Source organism: Saimiri boliviensis, chromosome 5 (assembly GCF_048565385.1).
Source record: "Saimiri boliviensis isolate mSaiBol1 chromosome 5, mSaiBol1.pri, whole genome shotgun sequence".
In the NCBI taxonomy this organism is placed as follows: domain Eukaryota; kingdom Metazoa; phylum Chordata; class Mammalia; order Primates; family Cebidae; genus Saimiri; species Saimiri boliviensis.
Window position 1 is genome coordinate 124,647,236 of NC_133453.1, and position 20,018 is coordinate 124,667,253.

General features: G+C 41.4%; 1 protein-coding gene across 4 annotated transcripts in view; it reads left to right on the forward strand.

Annotated features, from left to right (window-relative positions):
• Window positions 1-14,224, forward strand: part of CCNT2 (cyclin T2) — a 51,030-nt gene extending 36,806 nt beyond the window's left edge. For 3 of the 4 annotated variants that reach the window (XM_039479932.2, XM_039479934.2, XM_074399905.1), the window contains 2 exons: window positions 9,824-9,894; window positions 10,418-14,224. In XM_039479932.2, coding sequence (XP_039335866.1) covers window positions 9,824-9,894; window positions 10,418-11,836 — 1,490 coding nt within the window. In that variant the 3' untranslated portion in view covers window positions 11,837-14,224. The remainder of the gene's footprint in view (window positions 1-9,823; window positions 9,895-10,417) is intronic. The other variant, XM_039479933.2, reaches the window with a different exon arrangement.
• Window positions 14,225-20,018: the final 5,794 nt, after the last annotated feature.

Consider the following 20,018-nt stretch of genomic DNA (forward strand, 5'->3'; position numbering starts at 1 on the left):
GTGTATTAATGCCACAGCCTTGGGCTTTTATACAGTTTTTAGTAGGGCTAGGATTTCCTCTTTGTTTTTGATGACTTTTTCCTCTGAGGTAAGCAGCCCTCTTTTTTTTATACATGGCTCCATGTACATGAGCCGTAGCAAAGGCGTATTGGCTATCAGTGTAGATATTGACAGTCTTTTCCTCCATCCAGTCGAAGGCCTTTATCAGAGCTATGAGTTCTGCCTTTTGGGCTGAGGTTTTGTGTGGAAGAGCCTGAGCCCAGATAACCCGCTCTAGGGTGACCACAGCTGCCCCAGCGTACCTGACTCCGTCGACCATGAAGCTGCTGCCATCTGTATACAGTACCTTCTCTGGGTTCCACAGGGGGACGTCAGTAAGATCCGGTCGCGCAGCATGGAGGACATCTATTGTCTGTTGGCAGTCAGGTGTGGGCTCTTCCGGCTCGCTGTCAGGCAGCAATGTGGCGGGGTTTAAAACTGTGAGTTATGAAAATTTTATGCAGGGCTCATCCAAAAGTAAGGCCTGGTATTGGACTATGTGGGCATTAGACATCCATTTTCCCGGAGCTCCACGGAGCAGTGACTCCACCGCGTGGGGAGCCACTAAGTTTAACTCCTGCCCCAATGTTAGCTTGTCTGCCTCCTTGACAAATAGGACTGTGGCCGCTACCGCCTTTAGGCAAGCCGGCCATCCAAAGGCTACAGGATCAAGTCTTTTAGAGAGGTAGGTGACTGGCCGGGACCAGGGTCCCAGAGTTTTGGTGAGCACCCCCTTAGTGACTTTCTGTTTTTTTATGCACAAACAACTGGAAAGGTTTAGAGATATCTGGCAAGGCCAAGTCTGGAGCTGCAGTCAGGGCAGTCTTGAGCTTGTTAAAAGCCCGTTGCTCTACCGCTGTCCATGTGAAGGGCTGATTTCCTCCAGTGCAGACATACAGGGGCTTGGCAAATCCCAAAATTCATAGCCTGCAGTACCCTACTGCCCCAAGGAATTCTTGAACTTGGCGTTTCGTGGTGGGGGTGGGTATTTGCAGCACTGCTTGGACTTGGCGGGGTGCCAGTGCCCGGTTGCCTTTCTCTGTAATATAGTCCAGGTAAGTAACTTTTGGCTGGCAGAGTTGGGTCTTTGTTTCCCTGGGCCCCTCTGCTGGATTCCTGGTTCCCCAGAGATAACTCGGGTTTCCTGGAATGTTGTTATCATGGCCTTAGTAACTCTCTTATCTTGCATGACCTCTAGGGTGTCTTTATTGTTAAAAACTTTTTGGGCAATCTTTAATAACTGAGTTAAATTTATTTCCTGGAACCCCTCTAATTTTTGCAATTTTTTTTTTTTTAACGTCTGGGCAGACTGGGAAACGAAAGCCAGATTTATGGCCTGCTGATTTTTCGGGGCCTCAGGGTCAATAGGCATGTCCTGTAAGTGCCTGTTGGAAAGCAGTTAACAACTCTCTGGACCCTGAGTTACAGTCCCTACCTTGGGGAGGTTAGTGGGCTTATGGGCCACTCTCTTAACCCCTTTTTTAAAAAAGATACCAGTGAAAAGTGTTCAGAGCCTGGTAACCTTAAGGTGTTGGGGTCCCATTGGGGTCGGGTAGAGGGGGAAAAAAAACCTTTTTAATTTGGTTCTCCTATTTTTTTTTTTTTTTTACTGTTCCTTTCCCTGGACCTATGTTGGCTTTCAGGGCTTCCTATCTAATTCTTTCTCTTTTCTCTGTGGTGAACAGAATTAGTAATAATTGTAGACAGTCTTTTCAAGTGGGGCGATGACTCTGGAGTACGGATTTTAAGAGCCCTGTCAAAACCTGGGGCTTTTCAGAGAACGGGGGATGTTGAGCTCCGTTGTAAAACCCTGTCACGGCCACTACCTTAAGTTCTCCAGCCTCCCAGCACGACACCCTCCCGGGGAACTTTCCCTTTCAGCAGGTTTCTAACCCTCCCCCCTCACCGTCTCAGCAGTTCTTCAGTACAACCCTCTCCCAGGAACTCTTAACAGTTTCCCAGCCCCTTCCCTCCTGCACAGCCCCTCACACTGGATGCATCTGCCAGCTTGCAGGCCATAGGAATCCCCTTTGCCATGCCATGGGTGCTGCCATTTTTGGGTTCAGCCCAGCAGCTTTTTTTTTTTCTTCTGCTCTTAATAAGGCTCGTACTAGCACTTGGCATTTTGGCCCTTTCTTTGATTTCTATTACCTTTCAGTTATACAAATCACTAGAGGAAAAAAAAGGGATATGAACAAAGAAGGGGCAGCCCTGGCTGGCAGAGGAAGGAAGGAAAAAAATGTTTTTTGTGTCAGTTTAAAAACTGAGCTCCCAGCTGCTGGGCAGGCTGCGAGTTTCCCGCCCCTGCAGCTTTTGGTCACCTTGACACAGGGACCCTAAAAAAGCATTAAATCCCTCGCTCCGTATCTTTCTCTTTTTGTTTTCCTCTCTTTGCCTCTTTTTTCCTACTTTTTTTCCCTCCTTTTCTGTCTACTTTTTCTCCTCTCTCTCTTTCTCTCTCTCTCTCTCTCTGTCTTCTCTCTCTTTTACTTTCTTGCCCTCTCTCCTCTCTTCTATCTACTTTCTTTCTTGCTCTCTGTTCTTTGTCTCTCCTCTTTCCTCTCTGTCTCTTTCCTCTCTCCTCTCTCTTTTTTTTTCTCTCTCTGTGATACACCACCGGGCACTGCCCATAAGATTATTGGACACTTTTTTGGCAGAATAGGCAGTTACCAATTTTTTATCCCAGCCTGAAAAAGGGTACTCGTAGACCCTGATCTGGGACTTTGTCTCCTATGACCCCAAAGAAACTACTTCCAAGGTGTCAAGGGCACAGCTGCCTCCCCGACATGGAATCAGACGCAGCACAGGCAAAAAGTACTCCTTTCCTGGTGGAGGTGGCTGGGAGAATTTACAAGCCACAATAATCATAACAAGGAAGAAAATAAAATAAAGACAACTAAAGTTGAGACTATCTGCCACATGGCAAAGGAAGAAAGAGTGAGGCCTCAGTGATAGAAGAAAAAATGAGAAAGAAGGAGAAGTAATCTCTGCAGGGGATTTATAATCAATAAAAGTTCCCTGCATCCAGTGGTTCATCAACCACTGTAAAATATCCCCTACCTCAAGGGAAGATGGCCTGAACCAGTGTATGTCTGCTAACAGGAGTCTGACAAAACTGACAAATTTACAGACGAGACAGGACCCCATACAAGAGTGACAGACAAAGGGTGGGTGCCCCCCAGATGGGAGACCACTCAGGTACCTTTCCGGCCACTTTCCCGAAGGAAATTTCAGGGTGCATCTTGGCTAAGGTGTGCTCGTATAAACCCCAGGCCTGGTCACCTCAGGATGGAAGTCCAAGTAGGACGGCTCTGAGGTGAATCACCGTTATGCCCTATGACGTTCCCGTGGAACCGCGGGTGAAGGCCCACACAAGCCCCGTAGCCTTTTAGCCGTGGGACTACATACATATATACACACTCACTCTCTCACTCACACAGAGGTTACGGAAAACAATCGAATGCTGACACCCCCTATGCCAGCTACCAGAAGGCTGGCATCCATTATGCCACACCAGAAGGCTGCCACCCACTATGACAGCCACCAGAAGCCTCAAGTGACGTCTCAGTGAGGCTTGCCAGGTCAGAGTTGCAATGACTCGTCAGTCCCCCGACTCAGGCCCTTTCCTTTGAACTAGTTCCCAGTTTCCAGACCCAACTTACTGCCGGAGGTCTTTAGGACCCTGAGGAATTTCGGGTGAATGTCAGCCTGGTGGTCGCTTATCCTCTGCGGTGGCACTCTGGGGCCCTGGGACAGTCAGGGGGCACCTCTCCTAGAGGCTTCCAAGGTGGGAGCAGCCACCCGGGTGAGACTCTGAGATGGCTTTTGTCTGATGATGAAAATAAAGATCTCGGTGGAACCTCCAAATGTTGTACAGGACTGAGCATAGAAAGTCAACACCAAGACAAAAGTATGTCAAATTGCAGGGTCATTTATTGCCGGCAACCACGGAGGACTCGCGTCTCTCCAACCCGTGGCCCCAAGTTCAGGGGGAGTGGAGTTTTTAAGCTGAAAAACCACATCCTGGTTTCAGGGTGAGGGGATGCAGGGCAAGCAACTTTTCAGCACTTATTGATAAGCAGAAGCAAGCACTTTTCATAGAAGCCAAGGTCAGCACTTATTGCAAAGAGAATGGGGAAGCCATTACAACTTAAGAACAGCTTTGTCTTTTATAAAATGGCATTTCTCAGGTTCTAACTTTTAGGCTAGTCATGTTACAAAAGAAGCTGGCCAGAATTGGGAGATTCTTGGGATTAGGGCATTTTAACCACCTACTGTAGATTGCGGAAAGAAAATAGATAACACTTCTTTTTTTTTTTTTTTTAAATTCTGGATGGGTGGGTGTTTGTGTGTGTTTGAGACAGTCTCACTCTGTTGCTAAGGCTGAGGCTGGAGTGCAGTGGTGCAATCTTGGCTCACTGCAACCTCCACCTCCCAAGTTCAAGTGATTCTCCTGCCTCAGCCTCCCAAGTCGCTGGGATTACAGGCACGAGCCACCACAACCAACTAATTTATATATTTTTAGTAGAGATGTGGTTTGGCCATGTTGGCCAGCCTGGTCTTGAAGTCCATACCTCACATGACCTGCCCACCTTTTCCTCCCAAAGTGCTGGGATTACAGGCTTGAGCCATTGTACCTGGCCTTTTTTTGTTTTTGTTCTTTATTTTTTTGTTTCATGAGACGGATGCTTGCACTCCCCCACAGGCTGGAGCACAGTGGTGCAATCTGGACTCACTGCAACCTCTTCCTCCTGGATGCAAGCAATTCTTGTGCCTCTCACCATCCCGAGGAACTGAGACCACAGGCGTGTACAACCACGCCCAGCTAATTTTGGTATTTTTAGTAGACACAGAGTTTCACAGTCCACCTGCCTTAGCCTCCCAAAGTGCTGGGATTTCAGGTTTTAGCCTCCATGCCCACTTGATGTTTCTTTAACATAGGGGTCTGCAAAAAGTAACACTATTTTAGAGTTTGTGGACTGTAAGGTCTCTGTTGCAACTGCACAACTATACCATTGCAGCTGGAAAGCAGCCATAGGCAATTTGTAAATGAATGGGTGTGGCTGTGTTACAGTAAAACTTTGTTGACAAAAATAGGTGACCAACCATATTTGGCCAGTTATTCATGGTTTGCCTATTCTTATTTGTGAAATCTTTCTTTGTTACACCCCTTTATTTTCTATTTTGTTCTCCACCTGGAAAAAAGTATTCCAGAATATACTTCTCATGCTGTGTTATTGCCGAATGATTATAATGGTTTGTTTTGTTTTTTTTTTGAGACAGAGTTTCACTCTTGTTACCCAGGCTGGAGTGCAATGGCACGATCTTGGCTCACCACAACCCTCTGCCTCCTGGGTTCAGGCAATTCTCCTGCCTCAGCCTCCTGAGTAGCTGGGATTACAGGCACGTGCCACCATGCCCAGCTAATTTTTTGTATTTTTAGTAGAGACAGGGTTTCACCGTGTTGACCAGGATGGTCTAGATCTTTTGACCTCGTGATCCACCTGCCGCGGCCTCCCAAAGTGCTGGGATTACAGGCTTGAGCCACCGCACCCGGCATAATGTTTTTTTTTTAATTGTTTGAGGCTTTTCCAGAATTTATCCAGAGAGAAGGAAATCTTCAGTGAGTTGAAATGACATCTAAAACTCAATGGGGCTTCTTTTTAATTGTTTGTATCTGTTCTGTAGCTTGAAAATCAGGTTATCTAGGTCATTGTTGTAGCTTAATAGTCACCAAATTAAGATTAGGTAGGCATAATCTTTATTTTTTATTTTATTTTATTTTGAGACTGAGTCTTGCTCTCTTGCCCAGGCTGGAGTGCAGTAATGCCATCTCAGCTCACTACAACCTCTGTCTCCCGAGTTCAAGCAATGCTCTGCCTCGGCCTCCTGAGTAGCTGGCAATACAGGTGCCTGCCACCATGCCTAGCTAATTTTTGTATTTTTAGTAGAGGCGGGGTTTCACCATTTTGGCCATACTAGTTTTGAACTCCTGACCTCGTGATCCACCTGCTTCGGCCTCCCAAAGTGCTAGGATTACAGGCATGAGTGATTGTGCCTGGCCAGTAGGCATAATCTTAATAAAAATAGTTTTTATTTAAAAAATTAAAACTTTATTTTTTTGTTATTTCTAATAAAAAATTTTACTAAAAATACCTTAGTATTATACTTTAGCACAGTGTCCCCAAACTTTCTACACAGGGTGCCAGTTCACTGTCCCTCAGACGGTTGGAGAGCCACCACATACTGTGTTCCTCTCACTGACCACCAATGAAAGAGTTGCCCCTTCCTGAAGTGTGGCAAGGGCCGGATAAATGGCCTCAGGGGGCCGCATGCGGCCTGTAGTTTGGGGACGCCTGCTTTAGCACCTGGTGCTAAAGTAAAAAGATTACAAAAAAGTAATCTGCCTTTTATCCTGTCTTTAGGTCAGAGGTTAGGTTGTGGTTTATGTGGGGTTTTTTGACACAGCAGGATCTACCTCACTTCCATTTTTAAAAACCTAAAGTTTATTATTAATTTGGAGAGCAGTTGAATAGGAATCTTGGAGACCTGATATATTAAAACTTTCAGCATGTTTTGCAGCAGCTTTTTTTTTTTTTTTTTTTTTTTTAAGAGACAGAGTCTTACTCTGTTGCCCGGGCTGGAGTGCAGTGGTGCAGTCTCAGCTCACTGCAACCTTTGCCTCCTGGGTTCAAGCAGTTCTCTGCCTCAGCCTCCCAAATAACTGGGATTATAGGTGTTCACCACCACACCTGGATAATTTTTGTATTTTAGTAGACACAGGGTTTCACCATGTTAGCCAGGCTAGTCTTAAATTCCTGACCTCGTGATCTACCCGCCTCGGCCTCCCAAAGTGCTGGGATTGTAGGCGTAAGCCACCGCGTCTTTTTTTCTTTGTAGATCACAAAAAGGTAGCTCAAAATTTAAGATACGAAGATGTGGCCAGGTGTAGTCACGCACGTCTCTTGAACACAAGAGTTTGAACCCAGTCTGAGCAACATGGCAAAACCTTGTTTTTACTAAATACACACACACACACACACACACACACACCCCACAAACCGGTTGTGGTGGCACACTCCTATAGACCCAGCTGCTATGAAGGCTAAGGTGGGAGGATCACCTAAGACTGTGATAATGCCACTGCACTGCAGCCTGGGCAACAGAGGAAACCCTGTCTTAAAAAAAAAAAGACGTGAAGATTTAACTGAACTGTAGAGTGATGTCTAAAGTGATATAAGTATTCTTATTTACTAAAATAATTCACTTAATAACTATGCTTCACAAAAGAACATTGGCCTAGACAGTAGCTTTGAGAGAGAAGGGCCTCTGTGTTAGGCACATACCGTGATTTTTGTGCATATAGCTAATTAGTTAGTTTAATGGATTATTGAACAGATTATTTTGTTCTGCTATAAAATTTAATACATAGGATACTTAAGAAAAACAAAACTTATATTATGTGTACCAGATTTTGGACCAGGAACTCTAAGTGCGTTTAATGTTTTACAACCAAGCTGTCAAAACAGTTTTATTAATGTTCGACCCAAACGTAGAAAAGTAGTCTTTTTTTTTTTTTTTTTTCAAATGAGGAAGTGGAGGTCTGGGCATTAGGTTTTCTTTTCATCCAAACTGGATGAAAAAGCTCATGAGACTTTAGCAGGGAATAGTCATGACATTATCAAGGAAATTACATCTTGAAAGATTAATTATAGTTTGTCTGATCTTAGCATTGGATTATGGATTAGAATAGTTTACAAAGAAACTTGGTATTAAAAAATGAATCTGCTGGGCGCAGTGGCTCACGCCTGTAATCCCAGCCCTTTGGGAGGCTGAAGTGGGTGGATCACAAGGTTAGGAGTTCAAGATCAGCCTGGCCGACATGATGAAACCCCGTTTCTACTAAAAATACAAAAAATTAGCTGGTCATGGTGGCGGGCACCTGTGATCCCAGCTACTCCGGAGGCTGAGGCAGAAGAATTGCTTGAGCTCAGGAGGCAGAGGTTGCAGTGAGCCGAAATCGTGCCACCGCACTATCAATACCAGAACAAACATAAGTGATAAAAAAATGAATCTGTAGTCTTTACTAATACAGGTTCCCCCAGTATTGAGATTGAATTGGCATTATTATATAGTAGTCTAATTTATTTGAATGATAAATATTTGAGAGTGGCCAGTAACTATTAATGACAATATTTTGGGGGATAAAACTATAATTCATCAAAACCACACGACTTTGGAAAGGTGGGTTATTTCATTGTGATCAGAATTTTAAGAAAATTGATAGAAAATTACAATCAAGGCCAGGCACAGTGGCTCATGCCTGTAATCCCAGCACTTTGGGAGGCCGAGGCGGGTGGATCACGAGGTCAAGAGATCAAGACCATCCTGCTCAACATGGTGAAACCCCGTCTCTACTAAAAATACAAAACATTAGCTGGGCATGGTGGTGCGTGCCTGTAATCCCAGCTACTCAGGAGGCTGAGGCAGGAGAATTGCCTGAACCCAGGAGGCGGAGGTTGCAGTGAGCCGAGATTGCACCATTGCACTCCAGCCTGGGTAACAAGAGCAAAACTCCGTCTAAAAAAAAAAAAAAGAAAATTACAATCAAGATAGTTTGTTAATGTATTAGTAGTGTTATTGTTAGGAATTATTAATATAGTTGAAGAAATTTTCCTTTTTTTATTAAAAAAAAAAAAAAAAGCCTAGGCATGGTGGCTCACACATGAAATCCCAGCACTTTGGGAGGCCTGAGATGGGAGAATCACTTGAGGCCAGGAGTTTGAGCCCAACCTGGTCAACATAGTGAGACCCCATCTCTATTATTTAACAAAAAAAAAAGAAAACCAAAAAAATACAATTTCGTGCAGAGTTCCCCGTATACCCTTTAGCTTGTCCTTGTACTAACATCTTACATAACAATATATGATTATCAAAACTAGGAAATTAGCATTGGTACAGTACTGTTAGCTAAACCACAGATTTTATTCGGTATTCTGTATTTGTCCCTGTTCTAGGATCCCATGTTCCATTTAGTTGACATGTCTCTTTAAGTCTCCTCCAGTCTGTGACAGTTCTTCATTATTTCCTTGTCTTTCATAACATTGACACTTAGAAAAATAATGGTCATTTACATACTGTTCCTTAGTTGGGGTCTGATGATTTCTCATTATTAGATTGAAGTTACACATTTTGAGCAAGAATACCATAGAAGTAGGTTGGGTTTTGCTTGGTGCATCATATCAAGGGGTATGATATGTTGATAGGTCTTGTAACTGGTAATGACAACCATGATCACTTGGTTATAATGGAATGGTATCCTTAAGGTGGTTTCTGTACTTTAAAGTTAACTATTTTTTTTTTCTTTATGTAATTAATACATTTCTTGGGGAAGATATGTTGGGATTATACAACTACCTTTTTCTTAGACTTTTGTCCACTAATTTTAAAGAATCCATTGATCTTGCCTGCAACAAAAATTACTATGTTGTTTGCTTAATAAAGATTTTTTTATTGGAGGGAGGGATTATTTTTAATGCTACTAAATTTTCTAGAGATTCTAATTAAGCAAGTAAAACCATGGGGGAGGGTAATTGTTACAAAGGATTCAGCTTTGAAAATGAGGGTTGAGAGTTGTGGGTACTTCTCTATATGCTGAGGGTTGAGTAGGAGGGTAAAAGTGAAGTAGATGAACTCCTAGCATTCCTTTTTAACACTGCCCACTTGAGAGAAATTTATATCCTAAAGACATCTTCTAAGTTTTAAATTTAAATTTTCTTTTTAGAGCTAACACATGAGTTTCTACAAATATTGGAGAAAACGCCTAGTAGGTTGAAGAAGATTCGAAACTGGAGGGTAAGAGAATTGACAGGCAGAATGTCAGTCTGTCATTTATATAACATGTACCTAGCTAACCATTTTGAATTGTTGTGATTAAATAATCTTTACAGTATTGCTGAATAATTCCACGTATCTCAAGTTACATCTTACATATTCAACTACAGAGTCCAGTGGACTTTACTAAAAAGCATGTTATATTTTTAAAAACTTTTCTGCAGTGATTATGACGGAAATATCCTCTTAATTTTACAAATGGGGAAACTGAAGCCTAGACAAGTTAAATTACTTTCTCAAGTGCTAGGCTAGAATTTGACTTTTATCTAATTCTAAAGTTGGTGTTTTCAATTTTTTATAGTTTTCCTTCTATACCTCTAAATAAGGCATTTATTTACTGGTGACCTAAAACCGTGAAACCCAGATCATTTTATTTCCATATGTTAAATCTATAATGTTTTTAGTATATAACTTTTATAGGACAAGCAATTTGCATTAAATTATTTTGCTATATCATTGCTTCTTCTGTGTTTTATTTTAATAGGCTAGTCAGGCAGCGGCTAAGAAACCAAAAGTAGATGGACAGGTATCAGAGACACCACTTCTTGGTTCATCTTTGGTCCAGAATTCCATTTTAGTAGATAGTGTCACTGGTGTGCCTACAAACCCAAGTTTTCAGAAACCATCTACATCAGCATTCCCTGTGCCAGTACCTCTAAATTCAGGAAATATTTCTGTTCAAGACAGCCATACATCTGATAATTTGTCAGTGCTAGCAACAGGAATGCCAAGTACTTCATACGGTTTGTCATCACACCAGGAATGGCCTCAACATCAAGACTCAGCAAGGACAGAACAGATGTATTCACAGAAACAGGAGACATCTTTATCTGGTAGCCAGTACAACATCAACTTTCAGCAGGGACCTTCTGTATCACTGCATTCAGGATTACATCACAGACCTGACAAAATTTCAGATCATTCTTCTAAGCAAGAATATACTCATAAAGCAGGGAGCAGTAAACACCATGGGCCAATTTCTGCTACTCCGGGAATAATTCCTCAGAAAATGTCTTTAGATAAATATAGAGAAAAGCGTAAACTAGAAACTCTTGATCTTGATGTAAGGGATCATTATATAGCTGCCCAGGTAGAACAGCAGCACAAACAAGGGCAGTCACAGGCAGCCAGCAGCAGTTCTGTAACTTCTCCTATTAAAATGAAAATACCCATCGCAAATACTGAAAAATACATGGCAGATAAAAAGGAAAAGAGTGGGTCACTGAAATTACGGATTCCAATACCACCCACTGATAAAAGCGCCAGTAAAGAAGAACTGAAAATGAAAATAAAAGTTTCGTCTTCAGAAAGACACAGCTCTTCTGATGAAGGCAGTGGGAAGAGCAAGCATTCAAGCCCACATATTAGCAGAGACTATAAGGAGAAGCACAAGGAGCATCCCTTAAACCGCCACCACACCAGCAGTCACAAGCATTCCCACTCACATAGTGGCAGCAGCAGCGGTGGCAGTAAACACAGTGCCGATGGAATACCACCCACTGTTCTGAGGAGTCCTGTTGGCCTGAGCAGTGATGGCATTTCCTCTAGCTCCAGCTCTTCCAGGAAGAGGCTGCATGTCAATGATGCGTCTCACAACCACCACTCCAAAATGAGCAAAAGTTCCAAAAGTTCAGGTAGTTCATCTAGTTCTTCCTCCTCTGTTAAGCAGTATATATCCTCTCACAACTCTGTTTTTAACCATCCCTTACCCCCTCCTCCCCCTGTCACATACCAGGTGGGCTACGGACATCTCAGCACCCTCGTGAAACTGGACAAGAAGCCAGTGGAGACCAACGGTCCTGATGCCAATCACGAGTACAGTACAAGCAGCCAGCATATGGACTACAAAGACACATTCGACATGCTGGACTCGCTGTTAAGTGCCCAAGGAATGAACATGTAATAATTTGTTTAGGTCAATTTTTCTTTACTTTTTTAGTTTAAAAATTGTTAGAATGGAAAAATTCCTCCTGATCTAGCAGTGGCAACACCTGCCGTTGCTGCCACTGCTTCAATATTTGTAAGTGCTGCTTTATTCTTCATTCTGAAAAGAAGAGATTATAGTAAACAAGTCTTTATCTCCACATATGATAGTGTTATAAATACTGTAAAAGCATGGAAGGTGCAAAACTCAGTATTTCTACAATTGCAGCTAAGAACATTAGGATGAATGGCTGGCTGCTTCTAGGAATATAAGATGCCTCAAGCATTCGTTATTTATGATTTGAATATTGTAGCTATTTTTCGTTGTTGCTTGGCTTTTGAATGAGTGTAAATTGTTTTCTTTTGTGTATTTATACTTGTATGTATGATTTGCATGTTTCAATGATAAAGGGATAAAACAGTATGCTGACAACTGTTTACAAGAAAGTGGAGAAAAATGTACATACATTTTTGTATGTTTAGATATTACCATAAATACTCAGGATTGGAGCTGCTTGTAAGTATAACAATATACAGAATAACTTTATTTTATCTTGTCAGAGTCCATCACTAATCTAAAACAAAGGTGGCACTTTTTTATGTTAACCTTAAACTCTAGGCCTTACTGGAAGCCACTGATAGGGGACACTTCACTACCAGATGCATATGCAGTGCCACAGATGGTCATTTATACTGTGAGGCACTGAAATTTTGCCTTCAGAGGTTCTGACCAGATTGGCTGCTGAAATAGCCCCTAACTTTCTGAAGGCTTGAAGAGGAAAAAATAAAGTTTACATACTCTTGATGTGAAGTGCATTTAAATGTTTGTTGGCTTGTTGCAGTTCTATGAAACAGAGCTGTTAATAATGGTTATGTGGATTACTGTGATTTGAAAACAAAATTCACAATAACTTAACCTAGTAGAGATATAGTGAGTTGTTTCTTTTAAGGAATTTTACACTACATATTTTAACACTAAACAGGGATCACTTTTCTTTAGCATTCAGAATGACACTATATTCTTAAATATACCCCTTCCCTGAAGTGTGTTTGTGTGTGATGCCATAATTCTTTTTCAGGTAAATGTAGTCTTCCTTATAAAACAAATTAAACCTATTCTCTCTCAATTCTTTTATATTCTAACAATAAATAAAAAAGAAAAGATCACTGACTGTGCATTATACCTGTATTTATAGTTTATGGTTGTCAGGAAGCTCTGTAAGAAAGAAAAGGTCAGCCTCCCAGGCAAACCACTAGTGGAGGTTTTACATTTGTTTGCACATCTCGGTATATGTCTGTTGAGGTAAAGTTTGCACAGTCATCTGACTTCTGATCAAACATTAGATTTTAAAACTTGTTTAGATTTTGTCTTAAACACCAGTAATACAGCTCTTGTTTATCAGCTAATCTTGAATTTATTCTGTGGTAAATCTTTGAGTTGTTGCGTACATTTGAGATAGGTTGGATTCAACCTCTGTTGAACTGAAAACTTAATTTCTTGTCTGTATGAATTATTTTTGTTACAAAGCCACTAATATGTGCACAATTGTAATTTTACTCAAGTATGTTGCTGTTGTAAATATTAGAGTTTAATCTTGTGCTCTACCTTTATTTAGCAATTACCTAATTTGCCAGTAGCTTTATAATTTTTAAAAATAATTGTTCATTATTTTGTCAATGTTATTTGAACTCGAGGTACTTAGGAGCCTCTTTGTGTAGGGACTGTGCCTAGGTAGCATGTCCTAACATTTGTTCTTGTCTTGCATAACTTTGGTAATCTTTGTCATTATATGTAACTTCGTTGCTCTGTATGGCAAAATATTGTATCCATAAACATGGCAATTTTGATACAGTTATACTTTTACAGTGGTACATAATCCAAGGACTAGTGTAGAATTAAGCCGAGTGCAAGATGAGGGAGGGAAGGGTTTTCTTGGTAATTTAGATGTGAAACCTCTACAGAGCTATCATGTAAAAACTACGTAAGGTGGTTGTGCTACTGTATAATTGGGGGTGATAATACCAGGAATTTTAATAAGATTTTGTAAAGACTCTCCAGAAAAGTAGTGAACTTATTTTCAGTAGACATAGAAAACAATGTGAATATTTAAGGTCTGTGACTATAGTTAAACTTCACTAAGAATTTGCAGAATTGTTTTGAGATGTGGGAATAAAGGTAATTTTGTTGAATCTTCATTGGTGCTAATGATGGACAGTTAAAAAGATAGCTAGTGTATATTGTTATGGGTCAGTACTTATTAGTACTTCCAAAATTGAATTTGAAATGCTATGTATTCACTTTTCACTCTGTAAATGTAATTCTTTACAATGACTTTATTTATTAAAGGGCAGCCAGTTGTCATTTTTACAGGATTGTGTGAGCTATTCAAACTCTTTAACCCCTGAACAGGATATTAAGCTTCCAAAATAATGAGGGAGATAAATATGGAAATCCGTTTTAAGTTTCATTTCCATTAAACAAAAACTCTTATAATTCATACTATCATGGATTTGCTTTATCCATCTTATTTGCATAACACTTCATCTGCCTGGTCCCATTAGGCTCTACCAAAGAAAAAGACTCTGATGAATGGACATTATTACTGGGAGTCTTCTTGTAAGTGGCCATAAAAAAACCAAAATTGTATCATCAAATTTAGGTATGAAATTCCACATGTGCAAAGTACTGTTAAAGTGGTAACATTTTTGATCCGATTTAAAGAAAAAGGCATTTGAAATATTAAAAAGCATTATCTTTAAACGTCCTATAAAAGAGTGAGTCATTTTTAAGTTGTGTTTTCCCTAGATCACAGATGTTACCTTTACATTGAAAGCACATTGCAAAGGCTTTACTTCTACCTCTTCCAGCTAGTTTTCCAGTATTGAGCTGTGCCCCCCTAAATATTTGCCTTAGCTATTTTAAAATATAGTATTTTTAGACCAAAGCAAAGGGGTGTTTGTTCACTGAAACATTAATCTTAAAGGCCTACTTAACAAAACAGGCAGTAGCATCCTTTAGTGGTGAAACCTGTTTCTTAGTTGCAGGTATGTAAATACCAAAAAAAGTCCTGTTGTCAACCCTGGGTTTATCTTTGAAAGCAGTTCAGTGTGCACCTTCGTCTTCCTCTATGTGTGCTGATTCATCCTGGTTAAAGTTCTTAGAGTCAGCTAAAGGAAAATTTCTAACATCATGTATGGTTTCTTTAATGAGTGGCTGCTTATATTACTTTGTAGTAACAGATTGTATTATGTAGAATACCTAACTTTTTCGGCCTATCCTCTGAACTAGAAAAGACTAATTGAGGTCTGTTTCTGAGAACCAATATGAAATGTTTTCAGTAGCATCAGATACCCTTGCCTTAAAAAATTTCAAGCACATTTTCTTTTATATTTGAGAATTTAAATTGCTGACTTGTATTCCTTAAGCAACCTTAGAAATAGACCACTGCTTATATCTGCACGAATTTTATGCACTTCATGAGTACACTTAGTTGATTAGATATTTCAGATTTTGCATGTACATTTAGTTGATTAGATATTTCAGATTTTGCATCTACTATAGACATGGGGACTTTTTTTTAACGTAACATCTTAGGAAGACAATTCTCTCACGATACTACACCATTTCCAGTTTTTATCCAAATGAAAAGCATACCTGCTTAAATTGCTAAGTGATTTTTAGGATGTCTTTGCTGAGAATATTTGGAGGCTCTTGTTAGGAAGAATCATTGATTATTTCTCCGGATTTCTGCCTCAGAGACTCTGGGGCGGCAGTAGGATTCAATGACTACCCAGATGAGGGGTCAAGAAATCTCACACTTGAATTAAATGACTTCACAGGATAACGGGTGCTAATCTCATGTGCCCTAAGATGGGCTTATGTAGACAGGGATTTCTGCATTGGAAAAGCAGCACATTCTCTGGCCTTGGATACCAAGCTATGATACTAATGTCTTTAATTTGAGGATCACATGCTGATAATAACAAATAAGTGAGCAGTCTAATTGCTGTAAGCTGACATATATGGAAGCCAAAATCAAAAGTTTTTTTTTTTTTTTTTTGAGATGGAGTTTCGCTCTTGTTACCCAGGCTGGAGTGCAATGGCGCGATCTTGGCTCACCGCAACCTCTGCCTCCTGGGTTCAGGCAATTCTCCTGCCTCAGCCTCCTGAGTAACTGGGATTACAGGCACGAGCCACCATGCCCAGCTAATGTTTTGTATTTTTAGTAGAGACGGGGTTTCACCATGTTGACCAGGATGATGTCGATCTCTCGACCTCGTGATCCACCCGCCTCGGCCTCCCAAAGTGCTAGGATTACAGGCTTGAGCCACCGCGCCCGGCAAAAGATTTTTTAAGTTTCTCTGGAACATCTCTTTTTATTAAATCCTGCCAGTGAGACTGAAAAGCTCAAACTATTTTCGGCCTAATACTATACATTCGTTTTCTATTCTGCAGTGTCGATTTGGGAACAGCCAGTTTTTGCCTCTACCCCACCTTCTTTCCATAATTTACTGTTTACCTATTCTGCCTGACAGATTCCTTAAGTAGGTTGATAAGCAAGATACCTCGAAGATTGAATGGCTAGGAGTAATTCTGTTCTCCTATTGGCAACTTAACATTCACTGTGGAAGCTATTAATCTCAAAATGTTGAGGGCCGTCTGATTTCCTTTATTTTCAGGTTTGGGGTGGAAACTCAAAACTCCCGAGCATTGCCACTTCAGGAGTTTGTTTGATTTGATTTGCCTATTGCTTAATAAGGAGAACATTCTTATTAAGTGATGAGTACATTCTTATTTTTAATGCATGTTTTTTTCAAGCAACTTCATTTTATTAGAAAACTTCCTATGTACTCATTTGTTGTAAACAGTGATTGTGGGTTTCATTTTCTGAATGGACTCAGAACTCCCAACAACAATTGAATAGGATGTTTGCTAATAGAAAATCTGAAACAGGAATATGTGTATATAGCATGAATTAGTCATTGACTTTAACAAGGAACTAATAAAATTTGTTTATTCACAACATAAATCCAAGACTCTAACATGTCTTAAGTTAATGTGAATCAGAAGTAACTTTCAGGTGGGGTGCAGGGGCTCATACCTGTAATCTCAGCACTTTGGGAGGCTGAGGTGGATGGATCACCTGAGGTCAGGAGTTGGAGACTAGCCTGGCCAACGTGGAGAAACCCTGTCTTTACTAAAAATACAAAAACAGCTGGGTGTGGTGGTGCATTCCTGTAATCCCAGCTACTTGGGAAGCTGAGGCAGGAGAATCTCTTGAACCCAGGAGGCAGAGGTTGCAGTGAGCCTGAGGTCGCACCACTGTACTCCAGCCTGGGTGACAGAGCGAGACTTTCTCAACAACAAAACGGAATTAACTTTGAGTCCCAGGAAATGTGAGAAGATCTCTAGTATAATTGACTCTATCCAAGTAATTTCATGTATTATCAAGGAGTGCAAGCTTTGGGATCAGATGGTCCATGTTCTAGTCTCAGCCCTACCACTTCATAACAGAATGGCATTGGGTGAATTACTTGACCTCATACTTTGATTTTCTTCCCTACAAAGTGTTAGCAGTAGTAGTACCTGTTTTAGAGTTGTGTAAGGCTAAGATGGTCAAGGAAGCCTAGATAGAATAGATAGCAATAAAGATAATCCTAATAGAGGGATAGATTGGGGATATTGGATGGAACGATGAAGGCCAATCCAGGTGTATGACTGCAACATAAACACTGCATCCCTACTGTGTCCAGAATTATTATTATTTTTTTTTTTTTGAGATGCAGTTTCGCTCCTTACCCAGACTGGAGTGCAATGGCACGATCTCAGCTCACTGCAAGCTCCGCCTCCTGGGTTCAGGCAATTCTGCCTCAGCCTCCGAGTAGCTGGAATTACAGGCACGTGCCACCATGCCCAGCTAATTTTTTAGTATTTTTAGTAGAGACGGGGTTTCACCATGTTGACCAGGATGGTCTCGATCTCTTGACCTCGTGATCCACCCGCCTCGGCCTCCCAAAGTGCTGGGATTACAGGCTTGAGCCACCGCGCCTGGCCCAGAATTCTTTTAAATTGTTCATTCTAATTTCTATTTTGGGGTTTTCTTGTCTAACCTCTTGCATGACTCCCATAAAAACCACAAAAGTAATTATTATCTGGGAGGGAAACTATCCATTTAAATTTTTTTCATTTTTTGAGAAAAGGTCTCACTCTCACCCAAGCTGGAGTGCAGTGGCATCATTTTTGGCTTGTGGCCTCCGCTTCCCAGGCTCAAGCGATCATCCAACCTCAGCCTCCTGAGTAGCTGGGACTACAGACATGTACCACCACACCTAGCTATTTTTTTTTTTTCTTTTTTTCTTTTTTTTGAGAGAGTTTCGCTCTTGTTACCCAGGCTGGAGTGCAATGGTGGCTCACCGCAACCTCCGCCTCCTGGGTTCAGGCAATTCTCCTGCCTCAGCTTCCTGAGTAGCTGGGATTACAGGCACGTGCCACCATGCCCAGCTGATTTTTTTGTATTTTTAGTAGAGACAGGGTTTCACCATGTTGACCAGGATGGTCTCGATCTCTTGACCTCGTGATCCACCCGCCTCGGCCTCCCAAAGTGCTGGGATTACAGGCGTGAGCCACTGCACCGGCCTTTTATTTTTTTTTAATTGCATTTTAGGTTTTGGGGTACATGTGAAGAACATGTAAGATTGTTGCGTAGGTACACACATGGCAGTGTGGTTTGCTGCCTTCCTCCCCATCACCTGTATCTGGCATTTCTCCCCATGTTATCCCTCCCCAACTCCCCACCCCCTGCTGTCCCTCCCCTATTCTCCCCCCACAGACCCCAATGTGTAATGCTCCCCTCCCTGTATCCATGTGTTCTCATTGTTCAACACCCGCCTATGAGTGAGAACATGCGGTGTTTGATTTTCTGTTCTTGTGTCAGTTTGCTGAGAACGATGGTTTCCAGGTTCATCCACGTCCCTACAAAGGACGTGAACTCATCGTTTTTTTCTTTTTTTTTCTTTTTTTTTTTTTTTTTTTTGTCTGTAGAACAGGGTTTTGACATGTTGCCCAGGGTGGGGTCAAGCCATCCACCCACCTCAGCCTGCAAAAGTGCTAGGATTACAGGTGTGAGCCACCACACCCAGCCCCTTCAAAAATGTTTAATCATAAGCTGTTCTTTAGGTTGCTTGCCAACTTCCCTCCCTATCCCAACAATTTTCCTACACCTTCCACTTGAAAGAAGATGAAAGCTAATAGCAGTAACTTTGATAAAGTAGAATTAGGATAGAAAAGTCACTTATTTTAAAATACATTTTGAGGCCAGGCATGGTGGCTCACACCTGTAATCCAAACACTGGGAGGCCAAGGCGGGCAGATGACCTGAGGTCAGGAGTTTGAAACCAACCTGGCCAATATGGTGAAACCCCATCTCTACTTAAAAATAGAAAAAACTTAACTGGGCCTTGTGGTGCGTGCCTGTAGTCCCAGCTACTCGGGAGGTTGAGGCAGGAGAATCACTTGAGACTGGGAGGCGGGGATTGCAGGATTGCAGTGAGCCAAGATCATACCACCTTACTCTAGCCTGGGCAACAGAGCAAGACTCTGTCTCAAAATAATTTTTTTATTAAAAAGATTAAAAATAAAACATTTGGCCAGGCGCGGTGGCTCATGCCTGTAATCCCAGCACTTTGGGAGGCCGAGGCGGGTGGATCATGAGGTCAAGAGATCGAGACCATCCTGGTCAATATGGTGAAACCCTGTTTCTACTAAAACTACAAAAAATTAGCTGGGCATGGTGGCACGTGCCTGTAATCCCAGCTACTCGGGAGGCTGAGGCAGGAGAATTGCCTGAACCCAGGAGACAGAGGTTGCAGTAAGCCAAGATCGAGCCATTGCACTCCAGCCTGGGTAACAAGAGCGAAACTCCTTCTCAAAAAAAAAAAAAAAAAATTTCAGCCTAAATGTAACATAAATATTTTTTATATCACAGTAAGAGATTTGTCACACTGGTGCTGATGCCAGTAAGGGCTTGTTCTATTAACATAAATTACAAAGTGAGTAATTCTAACCAAACTCATCCATGTCCATTGTTTATTCCTTCACCCTCACCCCCTGCACTTTTCAACATAAAATAAATTGCATGTTTTTGTTTTAGCTGTAGCATATG